This window comes from Notolepis coatsorum (assembly GCF_963971535.1).
Source record: "Notolepis coatsorum genome assembly, chromosome: 2".
Classification (NCBI taxonomy): Eukaryota; Metazoa; Chordata; class Actinopteri; order Aulopiformes; family Paralepididae; genus Notolepis; species Notolepis coatsorum.
The window spans coordinates 161,542,950-161,561,732 of NC_140166.1; the positions used below are offsets into that span (position 1 = coordinate 161,542,950).

The window sequence follows — 18,783 nt, forward strand, 5'->3', positions numbered from 1 at the left end:
TGTATATGTACTACACAAGGCTTCAGGCTATGGCTCCGTCTGGATTTGTAAGCCATACCACCTTCTGGGGAAATACTACCTCTGGACTACTAACTACTACAGAAAAACTTGAGTAACTCAAGTTCAGACCTATGTAACTCTATTACTTTAGCACTAAAAGTGAATTCTCTTTCTGGAATCAGAAACCTCAGAATGTCATCTTTCAAAAGAGACCAGGCTTATGCATGTGCCACTTTTCTGCCCGCTTGTTAACCCATTCTCTGCCATCACTTTGATCATCCTAAACCATTGTCTGCCAGCGCTATTTGTCTATGGAGATGTTCACCTTCTTTGCAGGGCTATAACCTTTTAAATTGTATTGCTAAATTGACATTACTATGGCCCATTCAACATCAATTATCTATCGTTCAGGATGTAGGAACGTTTTACTTTTTCATTCATACGAAAATACCATCTAGAGTATAAATATGTTTTTATCGTTTTCTGCATAGAACGTGAGATATAGGCATAAATGCATATATTAGATTATCAAATGCAGTTTGATACCGATCCATGCTATATAAAAAAATGTCAACTGTACATGATCCTAAACGTTATGACTGATCATCTGCGGGTGAACGGAGGGGGGGGGGGGGGGGGGGGGGGGGGGGGGGTCGTTTATAATTCCGTGACCGACGTTAAATGATTTATGTAGTATGGGTGATATATTGATCAGAGCAGTTTGTATCGAAAATGATAAAGAAAAACGCTGAAACTCACGTCAGTCTCCTCGTACCGTTGGGCGATGAGAGTGGAACAAACAGATCCCAGTTATGTGGTGGGGATCGAGGCGATCCAGTTCCAGTTTGTATAATACTAATATACGCCCAAATCATGTTGTTTATTGAGTTATGGCAACGATCCATGTCCACGGTGTGTGGATTGAGTCCCGGGACGATAAACGAGTGGCCGGACGGAATTAGGGGACGGACCAAGCTGAAACGGGCATTTTCGGTTTGGCAACTCGCCGATCGGCCACCAGGTGGCGGTATTGAAGCGTTGCAGAGTTGTGATGGCTCCCGCAGCATATGACAAAGGCTCCGTGGGTGAAATATGAATTCCATGACGAAAATATGAACTTGAAACACGCTGTACAGCGATATTGGCAGACAACGCATGGCGGGCAATAAAGCTGAACAGCGATTTTGGCGGGTAATGGGTTAAGAGGTTTCTTTTTGCCTCAAGCGTGTGCTTTCCCCAAAGCATTAAAACATCAATATGACACAGCACAGTGCAAATCAACAGCTATTAATGATTTCACATCACTGTTTTGCACTTAATACAACAGGAATAGAGGAACAGCCATAAAAGGTTTTGAAAAAACTATCAGGAAAAGTTGGTGTAACTCTCCCATATTTCAGGCTACATTTACATTAATTTGAACAGTTCACTGCAAAACCACGTAGAGATACATTTAGAGTGCTGACAGTAGCATTTGGTGCCCTAGGCGAGATTTTAGACTGGTACCCCCCCCCCCCCCCTTCTGATTGACACAATATAATAAAAACCAATCTGGACATCTGGAGAGTCCTGCAAAAAGCCTTTATTTGTGAACTACAGTCTGTGTACTACAGTAGATACACTTTCTTTTGTCACCACATTGAAAGGTCTAACACGACTATTATATAAATACAATTGTGCTCACTTGACTTGCAAGAGTTGTATTGTACAATCGGCACAAATGTGACACGGCTGTAAAGGTGAGACCTTTGTGGTTCCAGTGAGCCTCACTCAGAGAGGCCAAGGGACTGTTGTAAATGGCTGTACTGATTTCTTTTTGGAGCAAATCCTGTAGCTAATTATCATCCATTTCCTGGTAAGGCAGCATGTAAGGGGTCCTCAAGATCTGCAAATTCAGCTGATACCTCTACAGTATCTTCACTCATGCTTTAGGAATGACCCCGCTGCCTCTGAGAGACAGTAATGCTGGCGCTACAGCCACAGGTTCATAGGGTTAAAATGTGGAGCCGAACCTCTTTCCTGGTAAATTGGCATCGACTCGCTGGTATCTCTAGATTCCCCACTATCCCTAGGATCTGATTCTATCGGCATATTCACTGTAGCATTAAGGAGAGCCTCTAAAGACGATAATGTCAGCACGTGTCAGATTCTTCTGGAGGCATGGCTGGTACCCATAGATTCTTCAGGGGCCAAGACGACAAACGTCAGCAGGTTGTTTTCTACTGTAGGTTGAGCTTTAGTTGATTGCTCCATCGCCAATGTTTGACGGGGATGCCCTCTGTGGGGCACCTGTGTTGGTGAACTCCTCTGCAGTTGTTCATGTCTGGTCATTTTTAGCATGGTGTTATTCACTGTCAAAGATGAAGAATTTAAATAAAATAATAAATAGAGGGAGCTCCAGTAGCTCACCGCGTACCTCGAACGCTATTTCGGCGTCGGGGACAACCGTGCTCGTCACGGATCTGGGGTAGCAAGTTTGACTCCCGGACAAAGCCGTAACTTTCTCAGAGTGTCTTTCCCCCCATCTGTACCCCCATTCAACCTGTTTCTGTCGGTCATACTTGACCAGAGAAAATGCGATAAACGCAAAAAAGAACCAGCGGAATGGTCAAAGTTTAAAAAAAATAATAAATAGAATTGATATTCTCCTTTGGTTCATTACAATTTAATCTACTATCTACTATTCTCAATAAACTCCAATATGTCCAAAACTCTGCTGCCCGCATGCTCACCTCCACCCGTCGCTCTGATCACATCACCCGTGTCCTCCACAACCTCCACTGGCTTCCAATCAAATACAGGATACATTTTAAAATACTACTCATCACATTTAAAGCCCTCAACAACCTTGCCCCTCCCTACCTGTCCGACCTCCTCCACCGTCACACACCCACCCGTCGCCTTAGGTCTGCAGATGCCAACCTCCTAACACCTCCCACGACCAAGCTCCGGACCTGGGGCGACAGGGCCTTTGCTGCTGCTGCCCCCTCCCTCTGGAATGCCCTCCCCAGCCATATCCGTGATGCAAACACCCTGACATCTTTTAAATCAGCCCTCAAAACTCACCTTTTCAATCTTGCTTTTGACCTCTAATTCTGTCGGTTTTATTTAATTTTGTCATGTATTATTTTTGTTCTGTTTTTGTTCTGTTTTTTTGTTTTGCCATAGTTTGTCTCTCCTGCCCATGTAAAGCGTCTTTGAGCACCTGGAAAAGCGCTATATAAGATAGATGTATTATTATTATTATTATTATTATTATTATTATTATTATTATTATTATTATTATTATTATTATTATTATTATTATTATTATTATTATTATTATTATTATTATTATTATTATTATTATTATTATTATTATTATTATTATTATTATTATTATTATTATTATTATTATTATTATTATTATTATTATTATTATTATTATTATTAATCAAGCCTAGTAACAGACACAATATTTCTGACACTGGGAATACATTCCCTGAGACCCATAGATGTCCCTAGATACCAAGAACATGCACATTTATTAACTTGACCTTCTCTCCCCAGCAACCTCCTGCAAGGTCTCACCTTCCCTCCTCTTTCTACCCTACCTTTTTTTACCCTACCCTCCAATCTCCCCCCAATCCCATTCAATCTTGTTTGCTGCAGCTCAAATGTATCCCCTTGCCCCACCTTGCCTTTTATGTCTTTGTCTGTGTTTGTGTCTTGTATGTTTGTTTTTGTTTTGCTGCCATTTTGGCCAGGTCTTACTCGAAAAAGAGATCATTGATCTCAAGTGACTACCTGGTTACAGGTTAAAAAAAATAAATAAAAATGGACCTTGTAGAAGTGGAGCAATCTTCCATTTACTTAGGTATGTATTTTTAGGCGGATTGTCTGAAAATAGGGCTAGGGCTCAAGAGGTTAACCCTTTCTCCGCCGGAAACGGCTTAAGACGGGTTTCAAGTTCATGCGAATTCTGCCAGATCACGGCATACGACGTTATTCTGATTATATTTCATATTTTCGCCATGGTATTCATATTTCCGATCGCCTTTTTTTGCTTCCTATCCGATCCCGATCATGTGATTTTAAATATCTATCGATCCGATCGTTTCCGATCCGATCTTTCACATTAGTAATCAATTTTGACGCATTTTTGTCAGAAACTGGCAGAGCGAGACAAGCCCATCTGTTGCCTATAATCAGTGATTGGCAGTAGCTTGCTACAAGTAGCGACGCTACATAGCTTAACTACAATTCTCAGTAGCGTGCTGGTAGCTCGCTACTTTTTAACCAGGGTAGCAGTCTCTGTAGCGGAGCTCTTTATAGAACGAAGTAGTAACGTAGCAACGAGAAACGTTACACGCTACTTTCGAGAGAAACAGTCATTCATTTATTCATTCATTCACTAGAATATCTGCGAGGAGAAAAAAAAATCCCCGTAAAAAACCCACTATGATTGGTTGCTTGGTTTGTTTAGATATGAGTGACGACTTCACGATTGGGTATGGTAGGCCAAAACGTTATGGGTAGGCCAATCAGAGGCAGGATAGGGCGGGACTCCAGCCGCAAAGCAGGAAGTGAAAATCAAAACAGACGTATTGAATGAATGCAATTTAACGGATTACATGAACAAGAACCAGTCTGAACGAAATGGCAGAGGGGTTCGATGGCATTGATGAAGATGATGATGTCAATAACAACAATGACTCTCCATGGCCCTATCTGGGACACATTTATGAGTTTGACTGAAAAAACGGCTAAAACTATGCTGCTCTCAACTTGAAGACACATTCAGGTGAGCTGATGAAAATCAACTGTTCCCAAACAGCACACAAGTCAGTACACTTTGTCAACAGCTTTAACTAAGATAGCTGCTATCATGATGTTTCACTGTAGGCAGAAAATGAACAATATTATTGGGGTGGAGAAAAGAAAAAAAGAGGGAAAAGCAGTGGTTCTCAACCTGTGGGACAGGACCCCCAGGGGCGGTCCCCACATGATTTTGGGGCCATGGAATGTTTTGTGAGTTACATATTTAAATACATTTGGTCATTTAGCTGACACTTTCATTCAAAGCAACTTACAAATTGTGTACAACAAGTCAGTAGGAGTGGTACATATCTAGCAGCCAAGGATAAGTAGTATTGTTTGTCAGTGTCAAGCTTGAGTGTTATACTCTGAGTACATACTGTAGTAGTATAGACATATTAGCATAGTTGGTACTGGTAGTAGTATATACATGGTAGCATAATACTAGTAAAATGAAGTAAAACAATTCAGATATTGAAGAAGTGTGTAATACAAGTTCATGTTAAAAGGATGACACAAAAAGCCAGACCGAGGGCTTGTTTCAGTTTTATAATAAACAATCAAACTGAGAATTTTTTTTCCTGCCTATTTGTTTGGTGGAAACTTGGTCACGAAGTAAAAAAATAAATAAAAAAGTAGTGCCGATGTAGCTAGCTATTTTTGCCATATTCTTGTAGTGTAGCTTGCTACATTTCTCTGGGGATAGCTTCCATTGTAGTTGAGCTATATTTAATCGAGAGTAACTTGTAGTGTAGCTTGCTACATTTTCCAAGTAGCTTGCCCATCACTGCCTATAATAGTCCGGGGCGCGAGAGCGGAGGCTTTTGTTATTACATTCACCCTGAGAAATGTGCTTCTGCTTCATATGAGAAATATTAAAAGTTTCAATATATGTTTGCACATTAGTATACATTCAGTGTCGAACTTACGTAATGGTCCATTCTGGTCTGAAACGCCGACGATAATCCTTAGTCACGTAACGTTATCCTCCAGGTGAAAAGTTAGTCTGAAAACTTCGCCTCCAACCTGTCCTCCTTGCTAACATTGCAACTGGCTTGACTTTTTATTTTAAAATGCTTAGTTCCAAACCTCTGACATTAAGTCTAGCTCCTCAAGTCAGTGGATATTAACCGTGTTTCGGGAGCGACGTGTTGTACTGTTGTTGTTGTGATGTGGTCGAGCGTGTAGCGTGTAGCGTCTAAATTAAAGGGAATGTTTGTTGCAACGGTGAAAATTAAAGGGGAATGTGTTTGTTGTGGAAAAATTATTCTGCTCTGTGTGACAATAAATACATTAATGATGATATATTATATGTAATTTAAAACCAAAACTAAGGCCTCCGTATGAGTTTAAGACGTGGACATGGTCATGTTTGTTGAATAACATTTTTCTTTTTTTGACTGCCGATTTTTATTATTATTTTTTCCCGATCCCCGATCCTCTGAAAAGCATGTGAACGACGCCGATCCCGATCACGTGATCGGATCGGGACATCCCTAATTAGTATTATACAAACCGGAACTGGATCGCATCGATCCACATCACATAACTGGGATCTGTTTGCTCCACTCTCATCGCCCAACGCTACGAGGAAGCTGCCGTGAGTTTCAGCGTTTTCTTTATTATTAACCATACAAACTGCTCTGATCAATATATCACCCATACTACATGAAGCATTTAACGACTATCACGGAATTATAAACGACCCCCCCCCCCCCTCCGTTCACCCGCGCATGATCAGTCATTTTTTTGATCAAATTTTTTTTATTATTAATTACATGAAACAGGACAACACAATAACCACAGTAACAAAAAACATAACTTCACAGGAGAATAACAAACAATAATAATACAGAATAATAAATTATAAAGACAAAAAGAAAAAGAAACAGCGTCCAACCTATCAAATATAGATGGCTACTTCAATAACAAAAAGGGTCTTCAAAACATGGCAACCTTTCCCCACCTTTACAAAGTGGAGTGACTTAAAAGATTGTTTATGAGAGTGTTGCCGCAGATTTACTGTAGATAGCCTAGGTCCCTTACACATGTTCAAGACTGCCAAACTCGCAGAAGGTAAAGTGTAAGAAGAAAGAAATTCTTCCTCCAAGTTGGTTGACAGGTCAATCAGTCTGCCAATATTAGTCCCTTGGGGAGATGGCATGTGAATTGACATATAGCGCAGAATAGCTAAATACCAACCCCCCCTAAAATTCCCCCAGTCAAAGTTAAGAAGGACAAGACAAAAACCAAGACAGACAAGACATTTCCTCCTCCCCCTCCCCAGAGACCGCCGGACCCCCCCGATCAAGCGCCCCAACCCCGCTCAGCCGCACACTGCGGTCTTTACCTTCTCAGCTGCTGCGAACCACAGGTCAATTCCAGCCTGCCCTACCCCGATCACCCGGGCCGTGGATATCTCAAGATAAATCACATCCAATAGAGTTAGGGACCAGTTAATCATTGTAAGCTTCTCAGGCTCCTTCCATCTCATTGCTATTAGCTTCTTCGCTGCTGTGACGCCCGCTAGGACAACCCTTTTCAGTTGTACGGACGCGGGTAGTGTCGTTATATCGTTCAGGAGTAGCGTAACAGCTGTGAATGGGATAGTTAAGCCACACAGATCTGAAAGTTTGTCCGTTATTGACCTCCAGAAGCGGGCCACTGGTGGGCAATCCCAATGCATATGCATATAAGTGCCAGTGGCCTTTTGAGAGCACAAAGTGCACCGAGAGTCGGTTATCAGTCCCATAGCATATAGCTTCCTAGGTGTAAGATAGGTCCTATGAATATAATTAAAATTTATTTGCTGGTGATTGGGGTCCAATGATAAATTTTTATACGTGGATTGAATTAAGAGCGTATAAAAGTCGGAGACAAACCCTCTGGATGTCGTCCTGTCCACTATGAGCCTGAGGAAGGGGTGTGGGTGCAAGGCCTGAGCCCACGGTACGCCATGCGCCCTCAGTGCTGACATTAGTTGAAGGTAAAGAAAGAAGGACTCGCCGGGAAGATCATAAAATTCTCTTAAGTCCTGAAACGCACGGAGGCCGTTCTTATCATAAATATCCTCCAGAGTATGCACTCCCCTCCTTTGCCATTGAGGAATATTAACCGGCTTGTGTCCAACAAGTAATTGCTGGTTATTAAAAATTGGAGAGTCCAGGTGCCATGGGCATTTAACCCCACACGACCTCTGTACATTACGCCACGTTTGGATCACGTGAGTTATGATCGGTCCATACCTCAGCCGGCATTTCGAAATAGAGACAGTGGAGTACACTACATCCTGCAATCTTAGCGGAGATACCGCCGCCGCTTCTAAGGAGCGCCACGATACAGCCTCTACAGGGTCTAGCCAGCACATCATGTCTCAGTGAAAAGGACCAGAAATAAAGTTTAAAATCAGGGATTGCGAGGCCCCCATCTTGTTTTCTACGTTGAGTAGTAGCCCTTTTGATTCTCGGGCGTTTGTTATTCCAGATAAACTTAGATACCATCGATTGTACCTTGCGCCAGTGGTCTATTGGAGGGGGCAGGGGGAGCATTGAGCTAATAAAATGTATCCTAGGCAGGATGTTCATTTTGATTATGGAAGCCCGGGCTTGTAAGGAGTTAGGAAGGGACGACCACCTGTCTAGATCCTGGCGTATTTTATCATAAGTACCCGTGAAGTTGTACTTAGTAGTTTGGTTCAGCGTGGGGAATATCTCTATGCCCAAGTATTTAAAATGTTCTACTATGGGGATATCAGCTGGTAGTCGTACCGCCTTGGCCAGTTCATTAAGAGGTAGGCAGGCTGATTTGTTCCAGTTAATCTTAAAGCCTGACAATTTACCAAAGTCGTCGATTATCCTCAATCATTTTGTGGCCGACCGGGAGGGGTCGTCCATGAAAATCAGCAGGTCATCCGCATAGAGAGCAATTTTGTGTGGAGTATTATTGACCATTATGGGGACGATGTCCTCCGATTGCCTAATAAATTGGGCCAAAGGTTCGAGGGAAAGCGCGAACAGTCCTGGGCTCAGAGGACAACCCTGTCTAGAAGATCTGGAGACTGGAAAGAGTGTGGAACAGTTTTTGCCTGTCAGTATCATCGCAGACGGCGAGGCATACAGGACTTTAATCATATGAATAAAACTCTTCCCAAGACCCATGACCTCAAGTACCTTCCACAGGTATGACCACTCAAGTCTGTCAAACGCCTTCATGGCATCCAAAGACAGAACTGTGGATGGAGTTGTATTGTCTTTACTGTTATCGATTACATGCAACAGCCTCCTAAGATTATCTGCAGCCAGACGCCCCGGGATAAAACCAGTTTGATCGCAGTGTACCAATACAGACATAAATCTCTGCAGGCGACGGGCCAGCACCTTGGCAAACACTTTTAAATCGGCCCCGAGAAGACTCAAGGGTCTATAGCTACCACAATCATTGGGATCTTTGTCCTTCTTGAGAAGTAAAGAAATCAACGCCATATTGACATCTCTTGAGAACTCCCCTTGTTCGATAGCGTAATTGATCATATCGAGCATCAATGGACCCAGTTGGTCCCAGAAAGCTAAATACACTTCGGGTGGAATACCATCCCAGCCTGGTGCCTTACCCCTCTGCATTTCAACAATCGTCTCCCTCAATTCCACAAGAGTAATCGGTCTCCCCAGTTCCTTGGCCTCTTCCTCAGAAATGTGGGGTATCTCAAGCCCGCCAATGAACGATTCAAATTTAGAGTCATCAAGATTACCCTCTGAGCTATATAACTGTGAGTAAAACTCTTTAAAAGTGTCATTGATCTTTTTCGAATCAGTAGTGACTGCACCCTGGCTCGTCCTAATCGAGGGGATATCCGAGAAATGATCATTTGAGCGTATTTTCATTGCCAATAGATGGCTAGGTCTGGAGCCGTGAAAATAGTAATTTTGTCTTGTCCTATGTATCAAGAACTCAGACTGTTGTTTAAGTATGGAGTTTATTTCTTTTTTGACTATCTTACGTTGTGTGTTTAGTCGTTCATTATAGTTAGTTTGCAAGGATGCGTATAGGTCCGCATATAATGATTCCAGTCCTTCTAGCTTTTTTGACCGGGATTTTCGCAAATTGGAGGCAAATAGTGTGACATGACCCCTGATAAATCCTTTCAATGCGTTCCACAGGACCCTAGGGTCTTCTACTGTGCCAACGTTGATCTGCAAAAATTCAGCTAGTTTACTCCTGAACTCAGAACAGAAGTCATCGTTCTTTAGCAAGGTCGAATTAAAACGCCATCTGGGAGCTCTTGCGGAGAGCCTGCCAAAGGTTGCCGTAAGGAAAATCCCCTTGTGGTCTGAGAGAGCCAAGGGAACCAATGAGACATCGAAACTATCAAACATATTAGGGGACGCGAATGCATAGTCAATTCGAGAGAAGCTTTTGTGTCTGGCTGACAGGTGAGAGTAATCTTTGAGGGTGGGGTTGGATAAGCGCCAAAGGTCTGTGAGCCCCGTGTCCTTGGCCCACATCCTAAGGGCCTTAGAGGCCCGTTTTTGGTCGCTCGTTTCAGAGGGCCCGGACCTATCCATCTCCGCATCCCAGCACGCATTAAAATCGCCACCCACAATGAGAGCGTATCCATTAAGTTCCAACATATTCTTCGTGATTGTATTATAGAACGCTGAATCAAATGTGTTAGGAGCATACAATGCTATTATAGCCATCTTCCTATGCAAAAATTCAACTTTTGCTATAGTAATCCTTCCCTCCGTGTCCGACCATACATCCAAGACTTTGATATCAAGGTTACGTCTTGTAACTATGACTACTCCTTTCGTCTTATCATCGGCTGAGGATGAGGAGATAACGTGATATTGCCGATTTGCCAGTCTTGACACGTCACCTACCAATAAATGCGTCTCACTAAGGAGAGCAAGGTCAATATTTCTCCTCTTCAATAGCCAAAGGACACTGGCACGCTTGTGTGGGGCGTTAAGCCCTCCTGCGTTCCAAATTAAAATATTCAATTTAGCCATGGTCGAGCTCGTCTAAATGCGTAGAGAACATACCAGTGCAGCCAGGCTGAGTACAGAGGCGCTGCCGCGCATGATCAGTCATAACGTTTAGGACCATGTACAGTTGACATTTTTAATATAGCGTCGATCGGTATCAAACTGCATTTGATGATCTAATATATGCATTTGTGCCTATATCTCACGTTCTGGGAAATACTGCAGAAAACGATAAAAACATATTTATACTCTAGACGGTATTTTCGTATGAATGTGTGAATGAAAAAGTAAAACGTTCCTACATCCTGAACGATAGATAATCGATGTTGAATGGGCCATAGTAATGTCAATTTAGCAATACAATTTAAAAGGTTATAGCCCTGCAAAGAAGGTGAACGTCTCCATAGACTTAAAGTGGTGGCAGAGATCAAACAGAGATGGATATAAGCCTGGCAGAGAATGGGTTAAGGGTGAACCCTTAGCACTAATGCCCTGACGAAGACCAGCCTGGTCAAAACACGTTGGCTGTTTAACTATGTAGCCGTGGCACAATTAAAGGGTTTTTAAGAAATAAATTATTCCTTCCGTATATATTTTTGAGTGCCTGGGATCCAGTCTTTTTTCAATCTTCTTCTCCCAAAGACCTAAGAGCACCTATGATTCTCTGTTAAACACTTTATTCACCATAGAGAGTTGGCCTAGTTGAACTCTGCTACTAGGTTGTTTTCTAGGCTTACATTTACATACAAGGTAGTGAGGTAAAGCCCAGGCTCTAGACTCCTCAGGGTCTCTGATGATATCTGTATCTTCACTGTAACCATACATATCACTTTCGACCACCTAGCGGATGGCACCCTCTGTACGGCCCGTGTCTAGGGCCAGCCCTGGTGACTCTGATAGGAGGCGATTGTATGAGCCTGCCAGCTGCTAACCTTTGATTTAATACACTCTTACTTTTTCATACTGAGCCCAACTATTCCCCCGGGTACCATGATGATGCCATAAGGAGGCCTCGTTTGTCACGGTCATGGCCGACATTACTCCCAGGTGCCCCAGCTGTACCTATGTCATGGCGCAGGCTGTACTTCCCGATCACTGGATTCCATTAGAGGGCATCGGGAAAAGAGGAGAGAGAATGATGTTAAGACAAGAGAAAAAACTGAGTCAAGGCAGAGAGAAACAAGCACAAGGAGAGGCAATTAGGACGGCCCCAAACAGCTCAGTCTGAAATAAGGACCACATACAGTAGATGTAGGTCAGGGGCGAAAGGAGGGCTATTAAAGAGCTCAGCAGGAAGGGACCCTTTCATAGAGCTCTGTGGTGTTTCTTATAGAGCTCTGTGTCTCTTATAGAGCTCTGTGTCTCTTATAGAGCTCTGTGTCTCTTATAGAGCTCTGTGTCTCTTATAGAGATCTGTGTCTCTTATAGAGCTCTGTGTCTCTTATAAAGCTCTGTGTCTCTTATAGAGCTCTGTGTCTCTTATAGAGCTCTGTGTCTCTTATAGAGCTCTGTGTCTCTTATAAAGCTCTGTGTCTCTTATAGAGCTCTGTGTCTCTTATAGAGCTCTGTGTCTCTTATAGAGCTCTGTGTCTCTTATAGAGCTCTGTGTCTCTTATAGAGCTATGTGTCTCTTATAGAGCTCTGTGTCTCTTATAGAGCTCTGTGTCTCTTATAAAGCTCTGTGTCTCTTATAGAGCTCTGTGTCTCTTATAGAGCTCTGTGTCTCTTATAGAGCTCTGTGTCTCTTATAGAGCTCTGTGTCTCTTATAGAGCTATGTGTCTCTTATAGAGCTCTGTGGTGTCTCTTATAGAGCTCTGTGTCTCTTATAAAGCTCTGTGTCTCTTATAGAGCTCTGTGGTGTCTCTTATAGAGCTCAGTGTCTCTTATAGAGCTCTGTGTCTCTTATATAGCTCAGTGTCTCTTATAGAGCTCTGTGTCTCTTATAGAGCTCTGTGGTGTCTCTTATAGAGCTCTGTGGTGTCTCTTATAGAGCTCTGTGTCTCTTATAGAGCTCTGTGTCTCTTATAGAGATCTGTGTCTCTTATAGAGCTCTGTGTCTCTTATAGAGCTCTGTGGTGTCTCTTATAGAGCTCTGTGTCTCTTATAGAGCTCTGTGGTGTCTCTTATAGAGCTCTGTGTCTCTTATAGAGCTCTGTGTCTCTTATAAAGCTCTGTGTCTCTTATAGAGCTCTGTGTCTCTTATAGAGCTCTGTGTCTCTTATAGTGCTCTGTGGTGTCTCTTATAGAGCTCTGTGGTGTCTCTTATAGAGCTCTGTGTCTCTTATAGAGCTCTGTGGTGTCTCTTATAGAGCTCTGTGTCTCTTATAGTGCTCTGTGGTGTCTCTTATAGAGCTCTGTGGTGTCTCTTATAGAGCTCTGTGGTGTCTCTTATAGAGCTCTGTGGTGTCTCTTATAGAGCTCTGTGTCTCTTATAGAGCTCTGTGTCTCTTATAGAGCTCTGTGTCTCTCATAGAGCTCTGTGGTGTCTCTTATAGAGCTCTGTGTCTCTTATAGAGCTCTGTGGTGTCTCTTATAGAGCTCTGTGTCTCTTATAGAGCTCTGTGTCTCTTATAGAGCTCTGTGGTGTCTCTTATAGAGCTCTGTGTCTCTTATAGAGCTCTGTGTCTCTTATAAAGCTCTGTGTCTCTTATAGAGCTCTGTGTCTCTTATAGAGCTCTGTGTCTCTTAGAGAGCTCTGTGTCTCTTATAGAGCTCTGTGTCTCTTATAGAGCTCTGGTGTGTCTCCTCCCTCTGGAAGAATGTTCTCTATGGCTGTAGCCTCTGGCATCAAAAATGAGATTAGCTATACAGTACATTTTACCACACAACATAGAAACACAGGCTCTATTTCAAGCTGTATACAGTATCTAATTAAACATTTTAAAAATAAAAAAGGCCATCGGTTGTTTCAACGTCTTCCAATATCTGTATTTTTTTTAATAAACCGTTTCCTGGTTTCAACCAAGGACACTATAAAAGAAGGAAGGGTCATCGCATCACTGTGTAGCGCCTGAACGCACATTGGTGCCAAGTGTGAAAAAACCTTCAGTTCGTCCCACATTGAGTTGAATGGGATCAGCCGTGTCCTTGTTTAGAACTATGTCCTTTAAACAGGTCATTACGTCCGAATACTCTGCAATTTGTTGCATGGTTAACTAGCTAACGTTTGATATATATCGGTCGATGTATATTTCATTAGATAGCTTGTATATTTTTAATTATAATACAGGCTTCAATAAATCTGGCACCAAGCGGAGCATAGAACACCGGTATTCTGATGACCCTTCCTTCTATCGAAAAAAGTAGCGTTTTTGGTTAACTCTTTAAATGCCATGCCTGGTTTTCCATTTTACCGCTTGAATGCCACCATCCGCGCCAATGTTAACGTTAATATCGCCTAATCTATGTTTTAAATTATGGCTATGTGTCTAATCTGCCCATCGCATTATCAAAGACTATGTTCCAGACAGTGCTGTGAAGGCAGATTGTTTTTTTATCGCGTCGTTGCCGTTTCAGAGCAGTTAGAAAAGCCCCCGTTTTGATATAAAAAACAACTCATTCTGGAGCATTCTATGAAAATCGTCTTTTAGTGGAATATTCCACAACGTTGATATTCGTCGGCCTTTTTATGAATCGTTTTCAAATAAACGCTAGATGATCAATATTATACGTGCACGCACGCACATTACGGCCGCGCGCGGACAATCGCCTTGTTGATTTCCTCTCGGACTTTTACAGTGAAAACGAAAGAAGAGATTTCACAAAACAGCTTATAACTTCATCAAAATTACTCTGATTATCCTACCACTGATAACATAGAGTCCTTACCTGACATCAGATGGTATCCAACTGGTATATTCCAATTCCTGATCACCATTCGAAAAAATCGATACGTGTATGGATCCAACGCGACACAGTGGTTCTCCATGATCCGCGGAGATCTGAGGCTCCAGAATGAACTCTAGTAACCCCGGCTGGATCAGTGAACTGGAAAATGTGGAGTACCGGATTTTTTTCCCCATTCATTTTCATTGAGTCCATTCCAAAATCACTTATGTCATCTGGGAGACGACAGGGGGCGCTTTTTTCCACAGTGATCACCGGCGCAGCTCGGCAATACTCGGGTAGGCTCGGGTGATGCAATAATTTTTCAGATCGCAAAAAAAAAAAAAAAAAAAAAATTCCGAGAAATCTCGTGAGTGGCTAGCAACCACCTATAAAAAAACACGAGAAATCTCGTGAGTGGCACTGAAAGAGTTAAGGCTGAGACCACCATCGATAACTGCGTGAAATAGATAAGTTGCATCACTTATCGATTTCTTTGTGTAAAAAATACTTGAAAAAAAAATACTTTATACTATATTAAAATACTAGGTCTTGTGGCATGTTTTAGTTAAAACATCCCCATTTCATGTCAATTCAGTTGAATTGCAACTCTGCACTGTGCATTCAATATGCAGTGCACTCCTCCATCACATCCAGAGACCACCGACTATAACATGAGAAGGATCACTGTGGTTGTTTTGAACGGGGACATCTGTAACACTAAAGATGGCGGCAATGACAAAGAATTGATGCAACATAAACATAAATTAGTTGTTTAAATAATAATAATAATACAAATATATATAAAAAAAAAATACTAATAAAAATATCAATATTTAACGATAGTTTTGTCCCGATTTATCGATTGTTCCATAATGGCATATCGTCTCAGCCTTTTAGTTTTGGTATCGGTATCAAACCGGTATCGGCGGCCAGTATGTATAAAGACGTTGAAACGACACCCGGCGTGTTCGGGGTTAGAGAGGGGAGCCTGGAGACTGGCCCGCACCCCGGGTCGGTAGGTGGCGGTAATGCCCCAAACAGTTGGTGGCCGACCGCCGTAAAACCCCAAGAAGAAGAAGAAGAAAAAGAAGACACCCGGCAGCTGTGTGTTTACTGACGGTTCAGCAGGCCCAGCTGCAGCAGGGAGGCCAGGGCGGTGATGATCATGAAGGTGAGCAGGCCCCCGCGGCGACCCATCAGCCCCACCGCCGGGCACAGCGCCAGGCAGGTCGCCATGGCGATGCCCGCCATGATGTAGTAGTCGGCGTGACACATGGCGGTCGGCCGGGCCTCGGGGTCCATCATGCTGCGGGCGAAGCAGTGGTGAATCCCGTACCCTGTCAGTCTGCACATGGGCACACACACACACACACACACACACACACACACACACACACACACACACACACACACACACACACACACACACACACACACACACACACACACACACACACACACACGGGCACACACACACACACACACGGGCACACACACAGACATACACACACACACACACACTCAGGCACACACACACACACAGACACACGCACACACACGCACACGCACACACACACACAGACACACACACGCACACATTTGAATACTTTATTTGGTTCCACAAATTATATTACATAAACAGGGAATCAAACATATCGGGGCCAAGCAGCACTGAACACTTCAGCACTGAACACTTAAGGGACACATAGCACCTCCTTCTCCACGCGGCTAAGCTGCCAATAATAGCTGAGACGGAGCAATATTTGGCAATTTGTTTGGCTTTTCTCTTTGACATTGCAGCAATTCTCAAACCGCTCATGGTGCATTTATATACATGGCCAAGACTTCCGAATACAAGTACACTATATCTACATTTGAACCCAAGGTCGGCCATCACATTGAGCAGTGGTTGGTATTTTATATACTTGTCCTGGAAGGCCTGGTCCATGTAGAGGTCAAACACACACGCACACGCACGCACGCACGCACACACACACATACACACACACACACACACACACACACACACACACACACACACACACACACACACACACACACACACACACACGCACACACACATCATTACTAAGACAGGAAATCTTTTACTTAACTTACTTTACTTAAAAAAATTATAATACAGTAAAACAGTAAAAGCTTTAACTTTTACTTTTAAAACAACATTGTTCAATATTACACTTACTGTACACTTACTTACTGTAGATTTCTGTAGATTTTACTGTATATTATTTATATTAGAATGTATATACATAACATAGGAAATGTATACCCCGGACCGTATTTTATTCTTAGGCTTATTTTATTCTTTATTCTTAGGCTTATTTGTATTCTTTATTCGTGACTTTTGGTTTTGTCTGACCTAAATGTTTATACGGTTTACTGTGAGCGATTTGTAGTGCCAAATTTTCCTCGGGATGTAAATAAAGTATTTCTATTCTATTCTATTCTATTTGTAAGAGCAAAACTAAGTAGTAGCTTGGACAGATACACTCCTACACACCGTCTCATATGGTGCTTGCTCATACATTAAAGATACTGCTCAGTGCCGGGGAACCACCTCATGTGTAATACATGTCCACCTGATGTAATGGATGTTGCCCTTGATTAGCAATGGCATTTCACAAGCCCGCTAAAACACACAACACACAACACACAACACACACACACACACACACACACACACACACACACACACACACACACACACACACACACACACACACACAGGTTCCACCACGATGTTTAAGTACAAGCATAACGCACTAAGACGCGTGCATGCACACACACAGCCATGTTTTCTTGCATTGTGGGGACATTCCATACACTTATCCCTAACCCCTTACCCTAACCTTAACAATAAGGTTTTAAAATGTATTTTAAACCTTAAATCCTATTGTTCTGTTGTGAGGAGGACGTGTGATAATCAGACATACTGTATTAACTCACCAACGTGTTCCAACAACTCACCCCCCCCCCCCCCCCGCCCCCCTCCACCCCCCCAAGAAACTCAAGCCGGATGATGTCAGCCTGGCGGAGAGCAGACCTCTAGTGAACTGCAGACACTATTTCTGCAGTCCACTAGACATCTGTGGCACAAAACACCATTAAGTCTTCTCTCATTGGACGCCATCGCTTAAGTGTGCCAGAGGGCGCTAGAGCGCCACCGCTTTAATCAATGGGAGGACTGGGAGATTTGCGAGTGCTTAAAATATATCTTAAATTATGGCTATGGGTCTAATACACCCGTTGATTATTAGTGAGTTGCTTGCAGTTAACATGTACAAAGTGGATCGTTTTTTCATCGGTACATTTTCGTTTTATACCGTTTTGAATACGAGTATAGTTTTGGTGTTTTCTAGTAATTCCAGAGAAAGACACGATAATAGCCCCCACCCCCCCTGCACCCAACGGAAAACAGCCACACATACACACACAGATACAGTGTCGATCGGGGTAGAAATACATATCAGATCAACGATCAAATTTATATATAGTGTTCTTACCTTGTATCTGATGTAATGCAAAAGAAATAATCCAATTATCTGATCGCCATTTGAAGTACTGGGCGCGGAGGTCCGTGCCACGTTCAACAGCATTGCATATGAGGGGGGGGGGGGGGGGGGCAGCCTCGCAGATGTATCGTTGAAATCAGGTTACCTCGTCTGAGTATTTAAAGCACACCCGCACGGCTTGCGAGCTCAGACCCATTCCCAACGATAACATCAGGCTGAATGGATGAAAATGAATGGATATCGCTAATAAAAGAAATAACGATTAAAACCTGACTATACTCGTGATTGGCGCTCAAGCGATGGCGAGTTAACCCGACTATCATCGTGACTGGCGTCCAATGAGTTAAGGTTCCCTTAAAATAAACACTTGGGTATTTAAGGTTTTCTCCTCATCTTGGTCTTTTACTTAAGGAGTCCCTTTTAAAGTTAGATACAGGTGAGGCTGTCACATCACAAGCCCACGGAGCCGGGGGCGCACGGGAGCAGTCTCCATGGAAACCGTAGAATCTTTCCACTGTAAACATCTCTTTCACTGCAATAAATGCCTTAATGTTTTTCCTTAACTAAGAAAACAATTAAGACCCTCAGCTAAGGAGAAATTAAGCCTTAAGTGTCATACTTAAGGATACAACTTAAGATG

General features: G+C 42.8%; 1 protein-coding gene across 1 annotated transcript in view; it reads right to left on the reverse strand.

Annotated features, from left to right (window-relative positions):
* Window positions 1-18,783, reverse strand: part of slc22a23 (solute carrier family 22 member 23) — a gene marked incomplete at both ends in the record, with an annotated part of 85,913 nt that overhangs the window by 11,045 nt on the left and 56,085 nt on the right. The window contains 2 exon segments of the mRNA XM_084308369.1: window positions 11,844-11,876; window positions 15,729-15,955. Of these exon segments, the coding sequence (XP_084164495.1) occupies window positions 11,844-11,876; window positions 15,729-15,955 (260 nt within the window).